The sequence below is a fragment of the Trichoderma gamsii genome (genome assembly GCF_001481775.2).
Source record: "Trichoderma gamsii strain T6085 chromosome Unknown Scaffold_38.2, whole genome shotgun sequence".
Lineage (NCBI taxonomy): Eukaryota > Fungi > Ascomycota > Sordariomycetes > Hypocreales > Hypocreaceae > Trichoderma > Trichoderma gamsii.
Window position 1 is genome coordinate 125,257 of NW_020171375.1, and position 24,291 is coordinate 149,547.

The 24,291-nt window shown below is 49.7% G+C and overlaps 8 protein-coding genes across 8 annotated transcripts; 4 read left to right on the top strand and 4 right to left on the bottom strand.

Moving 5' to 3' along the window:
* Positions 1-638: 638 nt before the first annotated feature.
* Positions 639-2,514, bottom strand: TGAM01_v208697 (SH3 domain-containing protein; the record flags this gene model as incomplete). The annotated part of the gene is made up of 3 exons (XM_024550392.1): positions 639-2,088; positions 2,149-2,232; positions 2,288-2,514. 3 exons carry the CDS (start codon positions 2,512-2,514, stop codon positions 639-641), a joined length of 1,761 nt encoding a protein of 586 aa, XP_024404863.1.
* A 2,743-nt stretch (positions 2,515-5,257) lies between these two features.
* TGAM01_v208698 (hypothetical protein) lies at positions 5,258-8,087 on the bottom strand (the record flags this gene model as incomplete). Its single annotated transcript, XM_018806491.1, has 2 exons — positions 5,258-7,292; positions 7,351-8,087. The coding sequence occupies 2 exons, from the start codon at positions 8,085-8,087 to the stop codon at positions 5,258-5,260; spliced, it is 2,772 nt and encodes a 923-aa protein (XP_018660318.1).
* Positions 8,088-8,502: 415 nt separating this feature from the next.
* On the top strand, positions 8,503-11,319 carry TGAM01_v208699 (serine/threonine protein kinase; the record flags this gene model as incomplete). The annotated part of the gene is made up of 2 exons (XM_024550393.1): positions 8,503-9,500; positions 9,666-11,319. The coding sequence occupies 2 exons, from the start codon at positions 8,503-8,505 to the stop codon at positions 11,317-11,319; spliced, it is 2,652 nt and encodes an 883-aa protein (XP_024404864.1).
* Positions 11,320-12,014: 695 nt separating this feature from the next.
* On the top strand, positions 12,015-12,850 carry TGAM01_v208700 (hypothetical protein; the record flags this gene model as incomplete). The annotated part of the gene is made up of 3 exons (XM_024550394.1): positions 12,015-12,084; positions 12,236-12,800; positions 12,844-12,850. The coding sequence occupies 3 exons, from the start codon at positions 12,015-12,017 to the stop codon at positions 12,848-12,850; spliced, it is 642 nt and encodes a 213-aa protein (XP_024404865.1).
* Positions 12,851-13,138: 288 nt separating this feature from the next.
* Positions 13,139-14,073, bottom strand: TGAM01_v208701 (hypothetical protein; the record flags this gene model as incomplete). The annotated part of the gene is made up of 4 exons (XM_018806488.1): positions 13,139-13,285; positions 13,346-13,628; positions 13,691-13,770; positions 13,831-14,073. The coding sequence occupies 4 exons, from the start codon at positions 14,071-14,073 to the stop codon at positions 13,139-13,141; spliced, it is 753 nt and encodes a 250-aa protein (XP_018660315.1).
* A 1,696-nt stretch (positions 14,074-15,769) lies between these two features.
* On the top strand, positions 15,770-17,489 carry TGAM01_v208702 (hypothetical protein; the record flags this gene model as incomplete). Its single annotated transcript, XM_018806487.1, has 2 exons — positions 15,770-15,957; positions 16,178-17,489. The coding sequence occupies 2 exons, from the start codon at positions 15,770-15,772 to the stop codon at positions 17,487-17,489; spliced, it is 1,500 nt and encodes a 499-aa protein (XP_018660314.1).
* A 1,393-nt stretch (positions 17,490-18,882) lies between these two features.
* On the top strand, positions 18,883-20,959 carry TGAM01_v208703 (hypothetical protein; the record flags this gene model as incomplete). Its single annotated transcript, XM_018806486.1, has 5 exons — positions 18,883-19,514; positions 19,582-19,864; positions 19,962-19,986; positions 20,066-20,252; positions 20,308-20,959. The coding sequence occupies 5 exons, from the start codon at positions 18,883-18,885 to the stop codon at positions 20,957-20,959; spliced, it is 1,779 nt and encodes a 592-aa protein (XP_018660313.1).
* Positions 20,960-21,193: 234 nt separating this feature from the next.
* TGAM01_v208704 (pre-mRNA-splicing factor cef-1) lies at positions 21,194-23,595 on the bottom strand (the record flags this gene model as incomplete). Its single annotated transcript, XM_018806485.1, has 2 exons — positions 21,194-21,526; positions 21,595-23,595. 2 exons carry the CDS (start codon positions 23,593-23,595, stop codon positions 21,194-21,196), a joined length of 2,334 nt encoding a protein of 777 aa, XP_018660312.1.
* Between the last annotated feature and the right edge of the window lie 696 nt (positions 23,596-24,291).

Genomic DNA, 24,291 nt, shown 5'->3' on the forward strand with positions numbered 1-24,291 from the left:
CGTGAGAGTTAACGGTAAGATGCTTCGAATCAGACGACTCGCTATCTTAGACTGCTTCAGCGCTCAGTTAGCTCAATGTAGCATGCCTCTTTACTCTCATCCACGACGCATCTTCGTTGACTATTTTGATGCGAGCTTTTCTTTTGACTGAAGCAATTTCTGTTTTTTCATTCTTGCATTTTAAATATATTCTCTCTGCGTTCCTACCAATGTTTTGTACATCAACGTTAATACAATTGTAGATATAAAAAAAAGTGAAAGAGCATTTGTAATCTAAGCTAAGTAGACAAATATTAACACCAGTTGCTTGCTCCTTTTCTCCTTCACCATCCATCTCGTATCAACATCGTCGCTCTTCATATGGGGTATTTAAAAAAAAAATAAAAGATAAAAACGTCTGGAAGCGAATCAAAATGCAGCGCGAGTTTCCGCCCATGGGTTAGGGTATTATGGAATTGCACCTCATGTACTTCATCAAGAGGAATGCTGGCACCAGGAGTTTAGCCAAATAGGCTGAGCTGTTTCTGTCGTGACTAGGCATCTGTCGAATGGGATATTTGTGCTGTTGTCCAAAACGTAAGGAGTAGCAGAGTGAGGCGCATATGTTAAATCATGTCATCGGATCATAGCTAATGATATCAAACATGCGAAACGCTCAGATGACCACTTGTTCCTGTATCCGTTGAACCGTCCCCTTCAATTGTCTTCCTCCAATGTTCTGGGAGGCAGACGCATACTAGAGGGAACGCCTTTAGTTCGCCGTGGCCCTGTGGCGAGCTGTCTCTAGCACCAGAGGTATTCGAAACGCCGCTGTCCCTCTGCGCTTGCCTTCGTGCCTCCCATTCCTCCGCTCGCTCGTTGACTATAAGACCCGTCGCCCAACCGTCATCCCAGATACCCACAACTTTGAGCATATCTCCACGCTCCAGGGCAAACTCATCAGGGGCCCTTGGCTGGTAGGCCCATAAAACTGCAACTTTGTCGTGAGGGTGGATGTCGTCTTGTGAATAGTAATCCTTGAAAAATGGCAGCTGTTCAGACTGCTGGCTTGCCAGGGCATTCGGAGATGAGAAACCAATGGGGCTGCCGGCGATATCGCTTCCTAGCATCGAGTTGCTGGATAGAGAGCCTTGTCGTCTCGAAGTCGCGGGGGGCCCGCGAAGTCCGGTATATGGGGTTTCGGGCTCGGGAGTATCGCCAAACTCAGATGAAGACATCCTATCAGAAGCCTTGGAGGCGTAAGGAACAGCACGAGCAGAAGGAGAGCTGCCGTGGCGGGAGGGCGAATCGCCCGAATGTCCCTCCAAGGCAGACATGCGTGCAATGCGACCACCAGGAAGAATTTCGTATCCCCGCGGAGGCGCTGCGCTACCCTGGCTCATGGGCGGTCCTTTACGGGAAGGCTGAGGCTGGTTGAAAATGCTGTCGGCCTGGCCGCTGCTGCCGGGTCTGCGCCTCATCATCCTAATGCAGAAGAACAGGAGGGCGGCAAGAATCACGAAGCCTGCAAGAGAGCCGATCACAATACCCGCAATAGCACCGCCACTGAGATGGCTGCCACCACTGGAAACCGGGGCCGAGGAAGTCGTCGGCGTAGCAGTAGCCACGGGTGCTGTAAAGGTCACAGTAATATCAGGAAGCTTAACACCTTGACATCGCTTTTCGGCATTGGAGTTATAGCAGCAGGTATCTGTAGAATTGGTGCCTCCGGAGCCGCAATATGAGCATAGACCAACGGTGCTGTTACCAAATCCGCAGTTATCCGGCTCATTGTCCGAGCCAACGATGCAGCTGCTAGAGAGCGCCTGTTCCGGGTTGGAACAGACAGTAAAGTCGGCGCGAATCAATTTGTTGAGGTCGCTGCTGGGGCTGCCGCAAAGAGCTGTGTCGGCGGTGATGTAAGCTTCGCTCTGGGCATATTCGGCGCAGGTTTCGGCGCAAAGAGGTTCCGAGTTTTTCTCAGATACGCCGCAGCCAGCCGCGGACGCTTGAACAATGGAGCTGCAAAGGACTGTAGTCGTGTAGCGCGCGTACATGTCGCTTGGATCTGTGTAATTAATATTGTGGCAGCCAAAGTTTAACTGGAATCTAACAAGCGCAAGACGTGAGCAAATTGGACCAAGGTTACACCGGGTGAGAGCTGCCTACTTGTCTTGGAGATATGTAGTCTTGACGAAGCTGGAGAGCTGCGTGTCGAATGTCTCTAAATCGGAGACATACTTTAAGAATGAGCTGTAGCATTACTATTAGCAACTTCCTCAGGCTGGAAGAATAGCAGGTAGCTCACAATGTATCGATTAATGACTGGTTTGTGGATATAGAAGCAGCCTGAAAAGCTGGACATATTGTCGAACCCTTGAGAGAAATGCAGCTCGCCGAATCTTCAGCTGAAGCGGAACCCACGAGGGCTGCTAACACAGCTATTGATGCATTCCTGAGCGTCCATTGTGTGTGTGTCGGTATGTCTCGATTTCGGCCACGAGCCCTTGTCGGGCCTGATGTTTCGGATGCCATTTCAACGGACGGAAGAGAACTAGCGGTGACGAGGATTGTGAAGTGCTGTGTTACTGGGCTTTGATGCTATACACGCATATAAAACACGAGCTGTAACCAAAAAATTTCCAAAAACCAAGTAACGCTTCTAGGTTTTTAAGTAGCGCAATTGAATTGAATGTTGGAAGAGGCGATTGTGAATTGTTGAGAAAAATTAGATGAACGCGATTTCAGAAGAAGTCGTGGAAGAGAGCAAGCGCCAGGATGCAAGAAACGAATGAAAATAAGACGCTTGAAGCGAACAAAGATCCAGAAATGGAAGCAGCAGCCCGTTCAAGGCCTAAAAATGAATGAAAAATGCGAAGGAAGTGAACAATGCCGAAGCGAAAGAAAGAATGACCCGATGGTGTAAACTTTGGTGCCTAGGAAGGGATGACAGAAGGCCGACCAGGAGCAGTGATTTTGACGGGATCTGCGCTGGTCGCTGTGGTTCCTCTCCAGTTGCGACCGCCTGGCCTTGTCTTTTCTTCGGAATCGTGCCCAGGCAGAAGCGACGCTGGGAAAAGCGATCCCGTGGTCGAGTTTGGCGAGAAATGCACGGACGAAGGAGGCCTGGTCTGCGGACAAGGAGAGAGAAAGAAGAAGAAGAGATCGCAGGATCGAGGGCCTCGGAGACGAGGCTTGCGCAGAGGAAACACGGCGAGCTAACGGCGCTTTGGGGAAACACGAAACTGCGAAGCGAAGCGGCCTCGAAGGCACTAGGGCGTGGGATATTAGTAGGGGTGGTTGGCCAGCAGGTGGAGCGGTTGGCGAGGATGCGAGACAAGACGCCCTGGCCTAGCGCAGAATGCAACAATGAGCGTTCAAACAGGTGTTTCTCGTTATCAAAGACGCACGATAAAAGAGGAGAGGATGTAAAGGAAAGGGAGGAAAAGACAAACAGAGCTGCAGGGGCAAAGGGAGATCGAGAAGAGTGGAGCCTGCATGCACCAGATCGAGAAAAGAATGGCTGGAGAGTTGCGGTGATGGTGTTTTTGTTTTTTCTTTTCCTATTAGTTTTTGCCAGGCTGCTGTCACAGGGACGAGACCGAAGCCGAGCACTGCTGCCAACGAACATCTGGAGTCCGGCGGCCGCTAGCACTTTTTGGGCGCTCCGTCTAGACCCAATATCGCCAAGTCTAGGCACCTAATGCGTCTAAAGCACCTAGCGCCAGCACCTGTAGCTCGATAGCGTGCTAATAACCGCAGGCTAAGCTGGGCAGGTCGCGGTTGGTGATGCCGTGAATTGTTAGGCGCAGGAACTGCGCTATTCAAAGGACGCGAAAGGGGTCTCTAGAGGCGTAGCGGCGCCAGAGTTTGTGTCCACCAACAGCCGCTCTGGTGGTTTCCAGTCATGATGTTCAATCTTCATGATATACAAACAGAGAGCACAAGCCCGTAAAGCCAGCACATGTACTATGCGAGGTGCCACAGATGGGGCTGCTGGCATCTGCAGTGCATCTTCAGCGGCCCAGGTGCTAAAATTGGCTCAGTCACCCTGCGGCCAAAGGGCGACGATGCATTGAAGTGCGTGGCACGGCAAACGTGGTGCTAGTACTTCGCTCAGGTACCGTCTCGTATTAGACTGGAGCTCCACCAAAATCCCCGGCATCGATGCATTGCTGTTGCTCGTATGAGGACAGTTACAGAGGGCATGTAATTGGCGGTTTATGCGGTGCTTAGCCCAACACCGGGGTCGTTCGTTAACCATGTTGCCATGCAACAGCAGTAGATATGGATTCTCGCTTACATCTACGAGAACAAAAAAAAAATGGTGAAAAAATTCCCTGGCCGTTTTCAATCTTTTTTTTTCTTCTCTTCCGCACGATCAGCAGAGCTCAATCTCGCTCTTGCTAGCATGCAGAAAAATCTCCATTGCAAATTGGGCCAGCAGGGATGCTGCGGATGGCGCCGCCAGGGGGTGTGACGAAGCCCGCATGTTTTGGTCTCTGCTCCAGAACCATTGCAGGAAGAGCTGTGCGAGTACGGTGCCTGAGCTCTGCAAGGGCCAACTGCTTATGAAAGAAGAGACAGCTCAGGTCAACTTCCAAGTTGGTTGTTGGCAGGGCAAGGCAACAATTTGTCATGAAATTTAAATGTAAGCGCAGTTATTTTACATTGTTACTCAATTTGGGACATGTAGCTGGTATCTGAAACTTGGCTGCTGCTGTGATACTCCGAGAGAGAGCATCAATTCAATGTTCTCTATGGCCGGCTCAACATTGGATTTACTTCAGCTCTCAGCTCCCTACAGTACATCTTCAACTTCAGCTTCATGCATCATAGCCAGGAACTACGCGGATAATTAGACAAGCATGCCCTGCGTAATTTATCGGCCTCAATCGTCCCAACGCTGAGCTACCAATCTCCACGTGGGTCGGCGGAGCAGCCACAATCTAAAGGTCCACCCTCCCTCGAATCGCGACCCCAGCTACTGAAGGCGTTCGTGCGCTGAGCCATCTGCGATCTGTGGGTTTCATCGCCAACAAACCGTATTGTATCGATTGGTTTGATGCCGCAAATCTTTGTTCTAGTATAGATAGAATACACAATAGCTTTATACCACAATGTAAGATGCCATAAAATACCTGGGTAAGCTCTATCTACCCGAATACGAAATAACAGAGTTGGCGCCGATATAATATGTATTTCCCAGAACAAACTGCCTTTAAATTCGACTACATATTGCCATCATAGTATCCAGATCCTATCCGCGTAAACTTCATCAACAAGCCTTTCTCCACTCCTCAAGAAACGCTTTCGTACAAGCAGCCGCAGTTGCAGCAGCATATCTCTGCCACTTTTTATTCTTATGGCTGTCCGCATAGTCACACACGCTCTTGATAACAACGGTGGGGAAACTGTCCCAAACCCCAGCGCCCTCCATTTCAAACGCAATTACTTTCTCTCTCAGTGCGATTTCGTCGCGCCGCAGCCCAGATTTCATGACTGAATCTCCACAGGCAATTGTGCCAAAATGAATAAAGGGTTTCTGTGCCTCTCTAGTCTCGTCATCTCTGCGTGTAGCTGTGCTAGAAGTAGTGCCCTTCGCCTGCTCAACACGACCCCGAGATACTATCATACCATCTTCACAACCCAGTTCAGTGCATGAAGACTCTAGCGCGACATCACACACCTCATCATATGGACTCTGGCAGTTCGCACAGACGTTGCAAACATTTGGGTCGCGATGTTTATGGCGGTAATCAGAACGGTAAAGTACGTCTTTGTCGGCGCCGGGATATGAAGATTTTTTGAAATCGTCCTTTGCACAGAGATCATCAAGGTAAGACGATGTCTTTTCTCTTAATCTTTTTCGGCCCCTTAATCCCGAACATTTGGAAAGAAATGAGCGGATTCCCGTGTTTGGTCGGCTGAAGTTGTCTTCCAGAGTATTTCTCGCTACAGTTCCGTTATCATATTGTCGGCCAAAGTCATATTGTTTCAGTGCGTTACTGATGATAACATCACCAAGTAGCACTTCATTCTCGCCATCTCTTCCACCCGGTATACCTCCGCAGATACCCACGACAATGCCAAGCTTGATGTTGGGAAAGCTCATGCGAAAACCTGCCGCTACGTTGGCCGAGTTGACTTTGCCCATGCCCGGCATAAACCCCAACACCACATTATGTCCGGCCATTTTCCCAATAGTATAGGCATTTGGATCTCCTGGTGCTTTGACATATAAAGAGTCTTCGTAATACTCATCAAAGAGAGCTTCAACAGCATCGGATTCTATTTGCAGCGCACAAATGAGGGCGATTTCGAAGTCATCACGGCTGCTGGGCAGATCGAGGCTCGCCGTCGATTCGAGGTTCGGGAAACCATTCTCAAGCGAGCTATTAGTTTCTCTCCAAGCAAAAAATGACCGTCGCCGGAATTCGAAGCCACGCTGTCTTTTGTTTCTAAGCGTTGCGCGTTGAGAGTCTATAAAGTTTGTTGACATTTTCCCAGAGTCCTCGGTTTGAGCTGTATCCTGAGGGTCGAGAACAGGCGGGGACTCTGACCGTTGCCGTTTCGATCTAGGCATCGATTCCTTCAGCCCACATTCGAGCTTATAAACAATCTGTTCATATATTATTCGTCTAATGGTGTCTGCATCCTGGCTATCAGAATCGCCAAAGTCCACCATTTTATGAAAGAGTAAGCAGCTCGTAATAGCTTCTCGATAGGAATCCTTTGTCTCTTTTTCGAGTTCGTCCGTAAACTTCATAAGCCTAGCCCACGCCAAAAGATTTTGACTACTATCTGGGCTGACCTCTAGCTCCATAATGCCGCCTAATTCCAGTTCTATCAACAGTTTCGCAAAAGATAAGAACGTGGGATGGCCCAATTGAAAATTGTATGAATCATCTGCGGTCGGAAACTTTGAATCAAATGCTAGGTACGCAACTTCCATGAGACTTGCTTTTGACGAGCCAAAGAAATGGATCCTGTTTGAAGCGAAGTTGGCGTCGAAAAAATCCATTAGGCAGTATCCGAATTTGACGGCAAGTTTTCGCTTGTCTATAATGCTGAATTTCACTGATGACGGTTTGATATTGAAGTCTCCGACCTCAAGTCTCTTAAATGCACCAATCTTGATAAGTTGGTCAAGGGAATCCTTCGGCGACGGGCCTATCCCGGAGAAGACAGGATCTGCCCTGGCACCGTATAGTCTATGCTCCTTAATATATAGCATCAAGGCCCTTCCTCGATCAGCATATTGGTGGACATCTGTACAAATATCAGCAATAAGTGAGGTTGAATCGTCGTCTCTGCAAACCATGTAAGCAGATAAGCAAGGAGACAGGATTTCAGGAAGCTCAGACTTACATATCGGCCTTGTTGTATTGGACTTCTTGCCACGATTTTGACTCTGGACAAGATGGGAGCATCAACTGTAAATTTGGTATTGTTAAATCTTCTTTCGGGGTCTCAATGAGCTTTAACAAGACCTCATGCGGTATCCCACACTTGAAGTGCTTGAACAAAGTTTCAAAAAGACATATGGCTTGGTCTCGTATTCTGCCCTTCTTCCATGGCGTTTTCTCTCGCTGTTTTCGCGATGGCTGTATGACTGAGTTCAGAGGAGGAGGCGCAAGTAGCCCGTTGAGAGTGTCATTGCACTTTGTAAGAGCGATCAGGCATTCGTGAAGCTTAGCAGCATCATTGGGAAGCTCAAAAAGTCTTTTTCCATGACCATACACCAAGTCTACTGCGCCGCATTTTGGGTTGAGAAGTCCTATCAATTTTTCTAAGTGATGGTACTCTCCGCCTTTGGAGTCATCGCGGGTTCTTTGATGCGCTGCAAGATGGTCCAACAACGAACAAATTTGTTTTATAACTTTTCGGAAATCTTCAAACTTCTCTGGACTCAGATATGAGGGGAAATTCTCGATCGTTAAGAAGGTATGGCGGAGCTCGAACTCGAGAGATGCAGCGTCAGGGTGACTGTCTCTGTGCTCATTCATGGGTACTCCACGGTACTTATACGGTGCTTTCTTTTGGCTCAGCCATTCCGATAACTTTCGAATCAAGGACCATTCGTGCGAATCAGAAAGTAGATGCATTTCACAAGACTCTCTGATGGCAATCACAAACTTTATAGCGATTGAATCGACGCGTTAAATAGTACGGTGCGGAGTTGACACGGAGGAATAAGATGCCGTGCGGGGATATAAAATGTTAATCGCTACCATCTAGAGATATCAAATGTATCACAGATCCTACCAATTATAATTGTACGTAAGGTACGTGTCATCTGTACCTTAGGTACATGAGGTTGTACCATCGTTTTATTGGGTTAATTAGGTTGCGAGGTGACATTTTATGTACATGTAGCTTTACATGTAGCTTCCCCGCTTCAGAAATACAGATTACATGTGTCCGTCCTATTCATATAAACTACATGTTAGATAATCTACCTCACTCATTCTACGATCTTCAAACGTCTTGCACCAAGACACCTGTTGTACAATATTTACCATGGCGCTGAACTCTAACGGCGAAGATCTTCTTTATACTTTAGCCTATGAGTGCGAAAGTCAATTCAATAAACTAATCCAAGCTCTCCAGAAAGCAAAACCAGAGGGTTTAATTGTAGAGTTATGCTCTGAATATCAGCAACGTTTCGCTATATGGACGGCTTATCTCGGAGTCTTTGCTCGAAAGAGCCAGTGCTTAGATACAAGACTCCGGAAGTTCCCAGACCTTCAAGATCTTGTTGCTCGATTATTGGATATCCTCTGCCGCAGTCTACAGAGCCTGCAGCACTGTTTAGCCGAAACGGCCAAACAGACAGAGAGGCGGTTGGTGTTGACGAGCGACAATGGAAATCCGCATGGAGCTTCTCAAATGCAGACAACAGCCTTGGAAACGATAGACAATACTATCACTCGATTAAATCGGCTAGGGATTACTATTCGCCAGTCAAGCATTAGCAAAATCGACATGAAAGCTAAACATTTCGCCGCAGGTCCAAATATGGATTCATTCGCATGTTTATGCGTCAACGCCGTACAGGCTTTATATCCAGGTGCTAGCCAGCCTCTCAAAGACTATCTTAGCGAGTCGATGATTAGCAGATATGCAAAAATGTCATTTTCCAGTTTTCGCAATCAGAATCTTAAGACCCGCCGAGGAGCTCTTCCACCAATTGAAGAGATACCTGGCGACGAGGCACAGACTGATGTGCATATGACTCCATCTTCGGAAAAGGTACTGCACTCAGCTGTATCTCGTTTTCGAGGGGGGCGCAATGCCCCTACTGTATCTGACTCGTCCAGTGTTGACCCTCGACAAATTATGAGTCGGGGTAGGCAGCCTGATGAAGCATCGACAAAGTTGTATAAAACATCATCGATTCAAGTCAAACAGGGCAACTATCCACAGCTGCCTAGAACAGACGAAAACAACAGTATTTTCGCATGTTCATGGTGTGGTCAGCCATTAAACAAGAATAATCTCTCAGAAACAGACTGGCGGTACGTGTCATCTGTTTTATTATCACATATGTGGAAGATTATCGTATCATAAAGATTCTTTTCTATGCCTACATTTCTTTGTTAGAGCAATATCCATGATTTTCGAGGAGACGCGAACAGACATTAGCACTAAACATGCATGATGCTAACATTTCTCACATGTAGTCAGCACATAGATCAAGACCTTAAACCTTACGTTTGCCTATCTGAAGAGTGTTTGGATGCGCACTCGGCTTATCCAACGTTTAACCAGTGGCATAGGCATATGGAGCTTCATGATTGGCGATGGTACCAAAAGAGTTACTTAACATCTAGCTGGGTGTGCCCCCTCTGTGGACCCTCCAATAACGCATATACGGACTCAAACGCCCTGTACCTGCACTTGACTAAGTCTCATGATGATGGTTTCTCCGCTACAGAGCTTCAGGCTATTTCACGGCAGAGCAAAGTCGAGCAACAAAGAGCCCGGAATGACTGTCTTCTGTGCTGTTTCACAATAGACGAGCGTAACAACAAGGATGCGTCAACTGGTTCTAAACGACGGCGACGAAAGCAAAAGCAAAAGGTTACCAAAAGCCTTAGAGCGAATTTGGAGATGACAAGCCCTGGTTATCATACTTCGAATTTTGACTTGTCAGACACTTCTTCTGACTCAGACAACGAAGATTTAGATGAGCGAAGACGAAAAGAGCATTCAAACGCTGTAGCACGACATATAGCGGCACATTTGCAAGTGTTAATGCTCTTGACACTCCGGTTCGCAGCTCTGCAGAGCGATGGCGAGGATCTGTATGATGACATCAAAAGCAACTCAGTTGATACCGATGAGAGAAACAGCGCCGACTCCGAAGATGCTGACCTAGAAAGACTATCTCATCTAAGTTCTCTATCATTCACCACTGAGAAAGATACAGATGATGGGAATCAAGAGTTGGAAGAGATTGGGCTCTTAGAGCTGCAACTGCAGAGCGCGCAACAAGCTGCAGCAGAAGGTCTTCAGAGACAAGCATACATGGAGAGGGTTAAGCGTGAGCAGGCTCAAGCTAGAGAGATCCAAATGCGCCAACAAGCTGAAAGGCAGCGGCAAGATCAATACCAGGAACGTTTGATGCAGTCACCGCGATCGCCACAGCCGCCGCTAGGACAATACCACGACTATGATCCGATAGACCCGTATGGGGACCCAGGCTCTCCTCAGATTAAGGCCGTGCATCCCAGACTCGAACCAACCGAGAGCCCTCCCTGGGATTTCCCAATTGCTTCAGCTAGTCTTCCTCCTATTGGCGGCAATGCTAAGTCTAATCGCCCAAAGCTCCAACCTGTATCTGGTGATACTGTCCTCATCTCCTATCTTGGCAAAGGTCGTAATCCCGAGATGGAACATACCGCGAGCCACCAGGCGCTACCCGGCGGAGATAACCTTAAAACCACCGAAGACAAAGATAACTCCCAGAAGAGTGTCCCTCAAGACGCCAAAAGCGATAGCACACATCATCTCCAAGCTTTTGCTGCCAAAGCGTTAGCGCTCGACTCGCCTTCGCCTTACCACAGCCAGGATAGGGACCCAACGGCCTCGACCTGCCAACTCTCCATTTATAACAATAGCCCTAGCGCAATGGAAAATAGCACGCAGTCTTTATTATCGCCCGAGTCCGGCGAGCTGGCTCCGTTGAAAATAGATTCTCCCAAAACCGATAGTAACAGCAGCCAGAATTTAACGCTACCATCAATTCGTGAATTAACGGATATTGAGATTCAATTTGCGATAAAGATGCGTCCACCATCCGGCGACAGGGACCCAAAGGCCTCAACCGGCTAACTCTCCATTTATAACAACAGCCCAAAACACTTAAACGCTCCATCACCACACAGGCTAAGCGGACGCCCTAGCGCAATGGAGAATGGCACGCAGTCTTTATTATCGCCCGAGTCCTATACTTTAAGCCCAGGAAAATGAGCAGTTGACGAAAAAGCTGGCGCAGGCACAGGTAATTCATAGACAGGTATGTATCTGTTCTCAAACCTTAGAGAGGGAGTGTATGTAGTTACTTTACGTGTAGTGAATCCGTCACAGAGTTCTCAATCGGCAAAGTCATCTTCATCACGTTGATAAAATAAAGGAAAAGTCCAGCATCCCAGTTCTAATATCCAGCGCTCTAGCTAGTTCACTATATGTATTACTGCTATTTGACGTTTATTCGTAGTGATAGTCGTTGTATTGAAGTTTCCAATGTACATGTGCATGTATTAGTGAAATAGTGCTTGGTGTCTATCTAGCGTTTGTCGTGGGGCGTTGTTGGCGGAAGGCTAAGGAGGGGTTCTCGAGCTTCTCAAAAGCTCCAGCTGTGTAGCAGCCGTCATTTCCAACTCCATCCACCAACACTCGATTTTGTTCCCGAGGGTTGCAGCTTTTCATCTGGACTTTGAGATAATAACTGCGCCATTCCATCGCCTTGTCACTGGCATTCAATTTCCCTGCGAAACTTCCCAAGTGTTCTCGACCATTGTCGCACAATGGCTGATCTCAAGGCTCGGGCTGAGGCAGCGCTGCCCAAATTCAAGCTTGAAAAGGTGCTCAACCAAGGTAAGCTTCCACTTGCATATTTTGCCTATGGACTGAATAGCCCTTCGATACTGCCGAAATAGCAACTTATCAAGCCAGTCTTGTGCTCAATAATAAAATTTCACATTCTCTCGTCTTGTTAGCTAACAGAAATTTTCCCACGTAGACCAAGCCGGCCGCCGCGTCTCCCTCTACGGCACAATCGACAATGAGCCCGCCGTCATGGTCGTCGAGCGCGCGACGTTTCCCACATCAAAGGCCTATCTTGCTGGATTGCCCTCATCGCTTGTGCGGCTGCGAAATCTGGGCGCAAACGACATCTACTCGTGGAGCATGGCGAGGACAGGATCCGTGGACGAGGAGATCAAGCCCGAGGCGGACAACGGACACGACAACGGCGTCGATTTCTTTGCGGATCTAAAAATCAACTTGATATACCCGTGCACAGAGGCACATGTCAAAAAGTACAGCAAGCAGGCCGTCCGATTCGTTACCGAGACACCGGAGATCTACAAGAATCACATCCGACCGTTTATGCAGCTTAAAAGAGAGGAGGGAAGATTAAACTGGGTATTCAACATCATTGAAGGCAGAACCGAGGTGGAAGACGTTATATACAGAACTAAGCTTGGCGAAGCTGGCGATGAAGGTTTCCTGCTCATACCAGACCTCAACTGGGACCGCAAGACACTCGAAGGTCTGCATCTGCTGGCGCTGGTTGAGCGGCGGGATATCTGGTCACTGCGAGACCTGCAGAAGAAGCACATCCCATGGCTACAGCACATGAAGTCCAAGGTTATCGACGCCACAACAAAGACGTACCCAAGCATCGAGGAGAACCAGCTGAAGCTCTATGTTCACTATCAACCGACCTATTACCACTTCCATATACATATTGTTCATGTTGCCCTAGAGGCCGGGGCCACACAAGCCACGGGCAAGGCTGTTGGCCTTGACAGCATTATAGAGACACTGAAGATCATGGGGGGAGACGACGAGGCGGGTATGGATGCACTATCGATGAGCTACACGTTGGGCGAGGCGAGCGAGCTATGGACGGGAATATTCGAGCCGCTTACGACGAGCCGTGGTACAGCTTCTCAATAGCGAGGACCAGGTCGTTGACGCCGGGGCCGTTGGGGCAGTCCTTCCACTGGTCATCATCGCGAATGCAGTAGATTTCGTTGTTGAGACGGATGGTGCAGCTGATGGTTACGTTGGCCTATAAAGTTGTTAGATTATTGGAGTTTTCTCGATTTTAGCAAATGCTATAGAGACATACCTCAGCAGACCGCTGGACACTGTTTCGCAGCAGCTCAATGCCGTGGGCGGTCTCATCACGGGCGGCGCATTCGTTGAGCTTGTTGAAGTCGATGGCATGCTCGAGAGCGCAGTCTTCGATGAGCGCGCGATCGGGGATCTGGGGGTAGTCCTTGGTCAGGCACATGACGAAGCCAAGATGGATCTTGGGGTCGGGATAGAGCTCGCGGGCGCAGAGTTCGATGATGTTGCCGATGCACTCGGAGGGACCGTGTTTGCATTCGACGCCGCCGTTAGCGGTGGGCCTGGATGGCGGATGTTAGATATGAAAGGTTATACAAGCTGATAGAGGGTTGGTTTGACATACTTGCCAATGTATGACAACTGGAAGTCGACCTTGTCGTGGACCTTTTGCATCGCGGGCAGGATCAGGTTACGAAGGGCATGCTAGAAGACATGGTCAGCTAACAGAAGAGAAGAGTATCTTTGCGTAAAGTTGTTGCGTACTCTGGTATCAGGACATTTGCTGATGATGTGCGCTTCGAACGGGACGAGGGCCTTTGTCGTGCTACCGTGGTTGCACTCAAGGAAGCTCTTCGGCATAAATGGCACAGCGACCAAGTGGAAGCTCGCGATCAGAACAGCTGCAATCAGGAGCAGCCGGCGCGCCTTGGCGAATATCGACACACGTTGAGGAGGATTCATGTTCATGGGCTGCGGAAGCGGCAGCTGCTGGTGCTTTTCATCCATAATGAAGGTCGGGATGGCGGTGATGGAGGGAGCTGAAGTGGCGGAGAAAGTCGTTGAAGCGTAGGTGGGATAAAGATGCGGGTATCCAAACTTCGTGATATTCGTTCGCAAGAGCAATAAAATCCAAAATGATGGCACGCTGATGATGGCGATGCTTGAACGTAGTTTGAAGAGCTGAAAGCTTTAGCAGTAGTATAGCTTCACGCGCGAAGCTGCTGCGACGAGATTGGTCGGACGGCATAGCGTCATGGTGAGGAGCGGTTGCGTGGTTGGTGATGGCGCTAGTCCGAATAGAGCGGTTCCGCAGGGACCTTTTGGGGTCGCGTGTCGAGGTACCGAAGTATCTGGATACCGAGGCACCAAGATGTTGAGAGTCTTATTTCGCTGTTGAATTGATTACGATAGTTGATGATTACCTTCACTATTTTTCAAAATGATGAGACAACTAATTAGATGAGAGCTTCAACACAGACAACTTGAAGAGCGTACACCAGTCCTTGGACGCTGCCTCACTGCCATATGCAAAGTATTCTGCTGCTTATTCTCAGCTTATCACTGTTGTTTGCACGCAGACAATACAAGAGAGGTTAGTTTAATTTTCATCAGGAATATTAATATGGATTATACATCGTTCGTGAATTACTCGTTGTTCACTGTGCGTATTCTTTCTTTTTGCGGCTCTTTTTGAGTGCATCTCAGAGAGGTAAAGTCCTAATCACTACAACGGCAGCATACTACCTCACTATTACCCGGGATCTGGGAACTGGGGCGTTTCAGTAACTCGTGACTTAAAGTTGCAGCAACTAGGATATGTATTACATATCGTAGTCTAGATGAATATGGCAGCTGTTATTCCAATCAGATGATTGGTAGAAGCTATTAGTATGTACAACAAACCCTTCTTTGCCGATAAGAGGAGTGTAACAACCGCTTCAAATAAGGCAAAGATTGCTTCCACAGTCATCGTAATACGAGAGGAGGGTCCTTCTACTTTTCTTTTGCCTACTACAAGCAAGGCTATTTACATGTATCGACTATATTATCTCAGCGCTATATATAGAATGGGGCACTAGATGCTACCAAGTGGGCAGCTGGTAGGGTTCGTTTGTGAGTATGCGACGTAACATCGGATTTGTATAGTCAGTTTGAGTTAACGATTTCGAATTGTAATACCGCTTTCAGTTGAGACAACGAACTTTTGTCCCATCAGTATTATGAAATTTACGTTGTAGCTCAGTCAGAGAACCCCATGCATGTAGATGCACATGGTGCGTTTTAGCTGCAAACTGGTGGGTGGCCTGAACGCCCTTCTAGAAAAAGCACGTCCCGGCAACCATTCGGTCCGCCAAGCTGGCCCCATCCCGCCAAGATAGCACCAATAAGGCAACGTCCACTAGAAAATCCGGCCGGCTTTGCTCTTCCCAAAGGGGGGGAAACCCTTCATCACTGCCACCTTTACTTCAAACACGACTACGCTGCTACTTTGTTATCAGCCCATCCTATAAAGGGAGGTGAACAGCTGTCATCCTGCCTCGGATTAAGATCTCCGGCGGTGAATTGCTATACGAACTACGAACTCTTATTTCCTTATAAAGCAGCCAGTGCTTTTCTTTAATTACTGCCGCTGTTATCATGATACCTCCGTCATAAGCGTCTTTTCTTCGACTTCACTGGGGCGTTTCGCAAAGTTGGAGCCATGGCCTCTGCAACAGATATCCACCGGTTCTTGGAGCCGCTGAGTATCGATGTCGACAGATCGTACGAACTATCGCGCAAGTTTCTGGCCAATTTCAGGGATCTGGCTGCGGATTCGAGGGACCAATGGCTGCCCACGCCGATATCCGAGTCGATTCTGAGGCATCTTTCTGATCAAGGGACTGGACAGTGAGTGATGCATTGACCCAAAATGAGAATTGTTTCACAGTACAGCAAGCCAAGGGCTGCAGCGTTGGTGATGATCATTGCAAGATACACAAGATACACAAAGCTGACGAGTGAATGTTTGATAGGCATCTAGCAATAGACATGTGAGGCGGCCTTTTCGAAATTGCTGACTGGTTGCAACTTGTATGTTTGAACAGAATGCTAATATGAATCCATCCAGTGGAGGAACTAATCTCAGAGTTGGCTTCGTCGAGCTGCATGGCGATGCCCAAGATCCTTCATCACGTATCCAGCGGCCACTGGAGAAATCATGGCCCATAGATCATCACCTCAAGAATGACAACGCCGATAGCCTCTTCTCATGGGTTGGAAGATGCATAGCCGAAGTTGTGGAGGAGGGCTGCAGAGTCTTTGACATATCCAAGGATGAGCCTGTACCCCTTGGCGTCACCTTTAGCTTTCCCATGGAGCAGCGATCCGTCTCTCACGCCCTCTTAAAGGACATGGGCAAGGGATTTGCTCTACCATCCGGCATCGACCTAGGCGCCCACATCGAACAAGGCTACGAAAGGTACCGAACGTCTGAGCTGCCGCCTGTCAAAGTCACTGCCATCGCCAACGACACAGTCTCCACGCTTGTATCGTGCCTCTTCAGCTACGGCGGCACAGAGCATCGACGAGCCGCCATGGCTATCATTCTGGGAACTGGAACCAACGCTACGATACCCATGAAGCTGGACCTTTTGCATCCCAGTAAACGGCCGCAGACAGTGAGCGTCCTTCCAGGCGAGAGTGTGGCCGATGCCAAGATTGCAGTCAACACTGAGTGGAGCATCAATGGCTCGCTGCCGCCGATGAAGGAAATGAATCTAGTTACGAAATGGGACGATGTCTTGTCTTTGCAAAATGAGAGACCCGGATTCCAGCCGTTGGAATACATGACCGCGGGGCGTTACCTGGGCGAGCTGGCTCGAATCATCTTGGTTGACTACTTAATTAATGAGTTGAAGGTCGCTACTGAGACATTACCACAGAGGCTTCTAGAGAAAGAGAGCGTAACAACGACGTTCTTGAGCCATTACAAGCCATTCCAACCACCTTCTGCCTTGCTGGAAAAACTACGACAGCAGGTCCCTGAAGATGCAAAGTCTTCTTTTACTTGGACAGAAGACCTGGCCACGGCACTGTACCACATTGCAAAGGCCATTGAAGTCCGCGCTTCAGGAATAATCGCCGCTGCCATCATCGCCCTGCTCACACTAGCTGATGATCTACCCGAAGATAGGGCAGCAACAGCAGATTCGAGCTCTCCCATTCGCGAGCTCGGCGTGGGTTACACCGGTGGCTGCATCGTGCACTTTCAAGACTATCTTGCCGACTGCCAGCAATTCTTGGACGAGCTACTGGCCCGCAGGTTTGGGAGCGATAGCCGGCTGCGGGTAGTGCTGAGGCCTTGCCACGATGGCGGTGTTACGGGAGCGGGCATTCTGGTGGTTGCGGAGGCGTCATCGAGTAAGAAGTCAGAGGCGTGAGCGAACGAGTGTCTTTGTTTTCCTGTTATTTTTATTTACTTTGCCCCTTTCTCCTTTACTTGCAAAGCACAGCGTGGATTACTGAGCGCTAGAGATACGAGCTTGTCATGACGAGATAGAATAGCATGTGGAGCGAATCCAGGCATATGAGGGGACGATGTGAGGGATCTGGGAAGCAGTCTGCGTTTACCTATATCTACTCATATACCCTGTATATATCCGTATATACCTTATATATCCAGATGGCTGAACGAATTATTCCTGATTGGCACTGAAATGTTGCATGACGCTAACAGGTAACAACCCCAGCTAAATCTCATTGTACCAACTTGGAATTGACCAAATAGCTGGGAAAGCTGAAGACATTTTTGGCGCACCTTGACGCCTCTCACGCAATCTGTCATACACGGCACAAGCACTCAATTCTCCCCTTTTCGCCTCTTTGCCTCATCACCTAAGACGATAGGGCCACTGCCCCAATGAGTAAGAATATAGCTAATCTCAAATATACCTCTCCCCCACCCTTCCTCTCCGCGAAATCGCTCCAATAACGAAACTGCGAGATCGCTCTACTTGTAGTCTCAGTAAGGATGCACATGCACGCTCTGCCAGGATTAGCGGGCCAGACCCTGCGCATCCGCATCCCAGCCAATGCGTCCAAGCCCAAATCCCCTGCTTATTTCACCTCGTCATAGGGCACTTGACCTCTTTCCCACGGCATATTCCAGCCAATGCGGGCGCAGCCACCTTCAAATCTGCTCTCTCCATATTTCTGCCCGCTTCCCCGGGGGGGTTGCTGTAGGGGTCGAGCAGCATTAGCGGCGGGACGGGTGCATCTGACCGTCAAACTTGCAGTGCGTGCAGCGACAAGCCGCTGCTGATGTCTTGCGACGGCGCGGGCTTACACCGACAAAGCAAAAGAGCAAACTGCGACAACGGCCCGAGAAGATTCAGCTCTATAAATCTCTTTTTTGTGTTGTTTTTCAAGTTGGAGATTTCACACTTGCGGGGAAATCTTTTGTTTGCTTCTCTCTATTTTGCCGTGTACAGGCCATCCTTGTTAGTACGAGATACGAGAGATCCGCCCGCACTTACACCCAGACTTTTAGATGCGAGGTTACTACAGTACTCTACGGAATACGCCCCTTGCATCTTTTTGCGCTTGCATGGCCTTTTTTCGCTCCGATATATGGAGTTTGTGTCTTTAAGAGGGCGGCTAGCAGGATTCCCACCGACAAATATCCATTCTCCCTCTTTCAAACAATTCCCCGTAACAACATTCTGAAGAATCAATAGAAAGGAGCTTTGGTTTCTCCTCGCATCCCTTCTCAGTTGGCTCAAGTCAAAGATATAAGATCGAATAGATCTATATCAGCGCCGAAGCCATTTCCAAATGGCTCGAGAGGGGCCTCAAGTCGAGTCCGGTCCAGACTCGGACACAGACACGAGTATAAGTCGCCTCATAGACGATGAAGAAGGCATCCTCACAACCCACAACGACCTCAACAGCAACAACCACATCAAATACAACGACAACGACAACGACGACACAAACCCCCTCACCGAATGCTCCCCCCTCCTCCCCCGCCGCAACAGCACCGCCTCAGCCACCTCCACCACCAAATCCTTCATCTTCCTCGGCGAAACCTGCCCAGCCCGCTTCTGGCTCATCTTCGCCCAGATCCTCATCTCCCAGTTCATGGCCGCCTTCGACGGCACCCTCATGGCCTCATCCCACCCGGTCATCACATCGCACTTCAAAGCAGCCAACTCGGCCTCCTGGCTCTCCACGGCCTTCTTACTCACGTCGACGACGTTTCAGCCGCTGCTGGGCAGGCTGTCCGATGCGGTAGGCAGAAAGCCCCTGTTTGTAGCCAGCATTGGCGTCTTCACGCTTGCGACCATGTGGTGTGCTTTGGCGGGGAGTATCGAGAGCTTTATTGCGGCGAGGGCGCTTTGCGGGCTCGGTGCTGGGGGGGTGGGTGCGTTGGGGAGCATCATCACGAGTGACTTGGTGCCGATAGAGTATGTCCTCTCTCTCTCACTTAATAAGATGATAAACTCGGAGGAAATGTGAAACTGACTTATACAGACGCCGAGGCACCTACCAATCCTACGTCACCGCAAACTTCGGCGCCGGCTCCGCCCTCGGAGCTGCCCTCGGCGGCGCCATGGCCGAAGCGCTCGGCTGGCGATGGGAATTCGGCGTCCAAGTCCCGCCGCTGCTCCTGTGCATGGCCATGTCGGCGGTGGTGATCCCGGACGATATTGGTTTGCAGGGCCCGCGGCGAGGCATCTTTGACGCGATGCGGCAGTTTGACTTTGGGGGTTCGGCCTTGTTGACGGTGTCGACGACGACTGCGATTTTGGGATTGGTAAGTCGTTCATTCTTCTTTCTTTGCTCTTTAATCTCTTGTGGAAACAATGTGATGGAGAAAATGAAGCTAATAATCCATTTCACTCACTGTTTAGAGCTTTGGCGGCAACATCTATCCATGTAAGCATCCTCCTCACTCCCCCCTTTTTCCAGCATCTGCCTCTTCTTAACCAACATAATCTCATTCATCATCTCACAGGGACCCATCCCGTCGTCCTCACCGCCCTCTCCCTCGCAGCCATCGCCTTCCCATCCTTCCTCTGGTTCGAAACCCGCGCCGCCATGCCCATCATGCCCTTCCACCTCATCCAGAAATCCCCTCGGGCAAACCTCATCTTTGCAAACTTCATCGCAGCCGTGCTCGCCAACGCCATCAGCTTCAACATGTAAGAAAAAAAATCCCCTCTTCTCCTTCTTTTCAAACTAAAGACGTACATCCAGCCCCCTATACTTCCAAGCCGTCCTCCTCTCCAGCGCCACCTCCTCCGGCCTCCGCCTCGTCATCCCCTCTGTCGTCGCCTCCATCATCGGCGCCCTCACCGGCCTCTCCATCACCTACACCCGCCGCCTCAAGTGGCCCGTGCTCGCCGGCACCGTCTGGTACCTCCTCGGCAACATCACCCTCTGCTTCCTCCGCCGCGGCATGCCCGAAATCGTCTACCTCCTCGTGCTCATCCCCCAGGCCATCGGACAGGGGTTCCAGTTCCCCGGCACCTTCATCGCCATCCTCGCGTGCGGCGAGCAGGCCGAGCAGGCCGTCGTCTCGAGCACACTTATCCTCTGGCGGTGCTTGGGTCTAGTGCTCGGTATTGCGCTGAGCAGCCTCGTCATCCAGAATGGGCTGGTGTACTATCTTAATGAATTCGTTCGCGGCGACGACAAGTTGGAAATCATTAGGCGCGTCAGGGCGTCTGTCGAAGCTGTCGCTCAGCTGGAAGAGCCGTACAGGGAACAAGTGATACGTAGCTATGAGGCGTCGCTAAGACTGACCTTTATCTTCTGCACCGTGCTGGCTGCTGTTTCGGTGTTGATTGTTCTGCCGATGAAGACGCCTCGTTTAGCACCGATGAAGCGTAAGTCGCGAAATGCTTGATAATGAGAAAATGATGCATATGATATAGATATATAGCTTAGAAGACTGGAAAGAAAAGAGTACATAGCCTAGATACTCTTGCATGATAACGTCAAAATGCATATGTCGAATAAAAAAAAAACAGTTACTTGATGATTTCCTTTGTACAGCAACCCCTCTTTTAATGCCCAATCATTCAATTACCCCATGGTAGTAAACAAGAAAGATGAAATTACTCATTGCGTTGTCCCCTAATTAATGGTATCCGTTAATGTTTCCCGCTCGCAGAGCTTCTAGCTCTTCTTTGGCCTTTTGGTATTCCTCCTGAGCCTCTCTCTCTCTTCGGCTAATAAAATTGACTTCGTCTCTCAGTGACGCCAGTCGTCGGTTGATGGCTGTATCCTCGTTGATGGCCAGTGTCTTGAATCCGCTGAGAGCTACCTTTGCCTTGTCCAAGGCGTCTGCCGCATCCGACACCTTGTCTTTGAGCATCTTCTGCCGCTTCTGGTATCCACCCAGATGCAACGTGAGCTTCTTCTCGAGCTTCGCGTCTTCCTCTGCTGAAGTCATAATGGAGTCTTGAACAGCCTGTCATTTGCTTGGTTAGTATCACAGTGGGCAGATAATAACCGATCTGAGGTTCAAGATAAACTTACGTCAAAAGCAGCTCGCATAGCGGCATCTTGCTCATCCTCATCGTCGTTATAGCAGCCTAAACCCAGAAGCAAAGAGTCTCCATTGGCTCTGCTTTCAAAGGCTGCTTGAATATCCTCAAAGCTCGGCAGCGGCTTAGTTTCCGAGATAATTCGGAGGCGGGCGTCAGCGAGAGAGCCATCGTCTATCTGGGCCAGAGGCGATGGCTTGCCCTTGACTTGGGAGCCGCTCAGCGGGAAATTAATAGCATCATGAGCCATCAGAGCAGCCGTCTCGGCCGCAATGAGCGCCGCGGCTGGATCATCAATCGCCTTTGCTCTCTTCATCAAGTCCTTCAAATCGACAACTACGGGCCGTGGAAGCCCTCGCTGCATTACTTGAGTCCGTCGTCGCCGTTCAAGCGCCTCTGCAGCTTCTCTTCTTTCACGCTCTCGTCGATCCCGGTCAGCAGCATCCTCTTCCATGGCATCATCGGCAGCCGCAGTCTCCTTTTGCTCGTCTGGTATCTCAAACTCCCACTCGGTGTCTTTCGGCTTGGGCAGCGCAGCCAGTCCAGCGCGCAGCTGATTTCGCATGGCCATCTCCCTGTTTCTCATGTCTCGAGGGGTTGCACCTGTCATTGACATTCCGTCCTCTTGGTTGAGAGCAAAGGTATCTCGTGGAGTCCGCATCGGCGTTTGGCCAGGAGCGGCGCCGTTCGCTCCACCATTTCGTAAGGGTGTAGCTAGAGGATTGGGAGTCGCCATGACCTGTTTCCGAGGAGTAATGCCCTCAAAGCCAGTTGAGCCAGCTCCCTGGTGAAGAGGGGTGTTCTCGCCACCCAGAAGAGCAGATTGTGTGTCATTTAGAGCCCGAATGTTGCGGATTTCGTTGGCAATGTGGTCCTCCTGTGCAGGCGCTCTGGGTGTTCGGATCGGCGCATTTGAATTGAGCGTCGAATACGAGTTGACAAATCCTCGCGTCGCATCGTTGTCGCTTTCTCTAGCCAAAGAGTTGGCAGCCTCGCCCATTTTGCCCATCTTTACAATGTCCTCCAGCTCGCCATCTCCCACTTGCGGTGCTGGCAAGTTCAGAGGACGGCGTTTGCTGCTTTGTTCAGCCTCTCGAATCCTCTGCATCTGGCCCGCCTTGATAGCAGCCTTTTGTGATTCTGAAATGCCCTCTTTGTCGTTCTTCCTCCTTTTGCGGTCGTTATCCTCGTCGCCGTCGCCTTTTCGCTTACTAGCAAGCTGTTGCTTTCTCGGATCGAATGCCGCACGCTGTAAGTCATTTTTTACTTTCTCTTCCGAGGTGTCGTAGAATCCAGCGGCAGCCTTCCTTTCGAAAGGGATATCTGCGTTGTAGTCCATCTCACCCTGCTTTCGCGTGGTAACCTTGATATTGATGCCGGCCGTTTTAAGCTCTCGCCGCTTTTGCAGAGTCGCAAGGCGACGGGACTCTTCCTGCTGGCGTTCTCGGGCCTTTCTCTTTGCCTTTTTACCCTGCGTGTTGGCTAGACGAGCTCGAGCCTCGCTGAGCATCTCCTTTTCGTCTTCGTCGAGATCGATGGTATCCGGTCGAGCGGGCTTTGTCTCCGGATCCGGGTCAAGCTCTCCCGGTCGCAATCTCCTGACATCGTCGGCGCTTGGAGCCTGCGTCTCGCCGCCATCTGGTCCCATAAGGCCAAGGCCAGACGATTCGCGGGCCTCAGCCTCGTCAAGCAGCTTCTGGTATCGCTCGAGACATTGGTTCGCAGTCCGGCCGACTATGGGAGCAATGGTGCGCCATTGGGTGGGCATAATCTTGGCGAGATGCAGCAGCTTCTCGTCCTCCTCCTTGCTCCACTCAATCTTCTTGATGCTCGGGTCCAGCCACTCGTTCCATCTGGCCTTGCACTGCTTGGGCGTCTTGCGCGCCAGCAGCGAGGACACGCGTGCCCATTGGTTGAGGCCATACTTGGAGACGGACGCCTTGAGGATCTCGTCCTCGATGTTGGTCCAGACACCTCCCTTGACGACCGGCATTGTGGCGGCGGCGATGGAAATTGGTGATGGTTGATGCGTGTTCGCCGCCGGCTTGCTCCAGAAAATATGCCAGAGCCTTGCAGCCATGCAGCCATACCGCGTTGCAAGTGAGATTGCTGAGTCATCAGTACACAGCTTCTAATTGGCGGCTCAGAGCTTCAAGCGCAGAACCCTAGTAAATACAAACTACAGCCATTTCTGGGCAGAGAAAAATAACATGTACGCGTATCTGGCATCTACCAGTTGGGAATTCTTTCTTATAGATGAGTCCTTAAATAACGATCCACGGATATACTACCAATTAGAAGCGGACTATTACGCTTTCCAGCAGCGCATGTTGAGCTTAGAAGCTTGTATTCTTTTGTCACTTTTTCGGCTAAGAATCATTGGGCACTTTATCACAACTCTTGGCTGAGCCTGTTGGAGTAATTGTAATTTATAGATACCACTGGAATGTGTAGAATGCTCCGATTTACTCTTTTTTTTTTACATTAATAGTTGACTTACGCTATTCTTCACCTGATGCCCGATTTGGCAACCCAGGTGTATGGCTTGCTTGTCTCAGCTTAAGAGGATGCATTACAGTCTAGGGGCTGCCCGGTCATGCAAACTGTCAGGTACACATGAGGCACCAATAAGTGTCTTTGTTTTGCCTAATGTGGCTTTTGATTACTCTGTTGTTACAAATACTGCGAC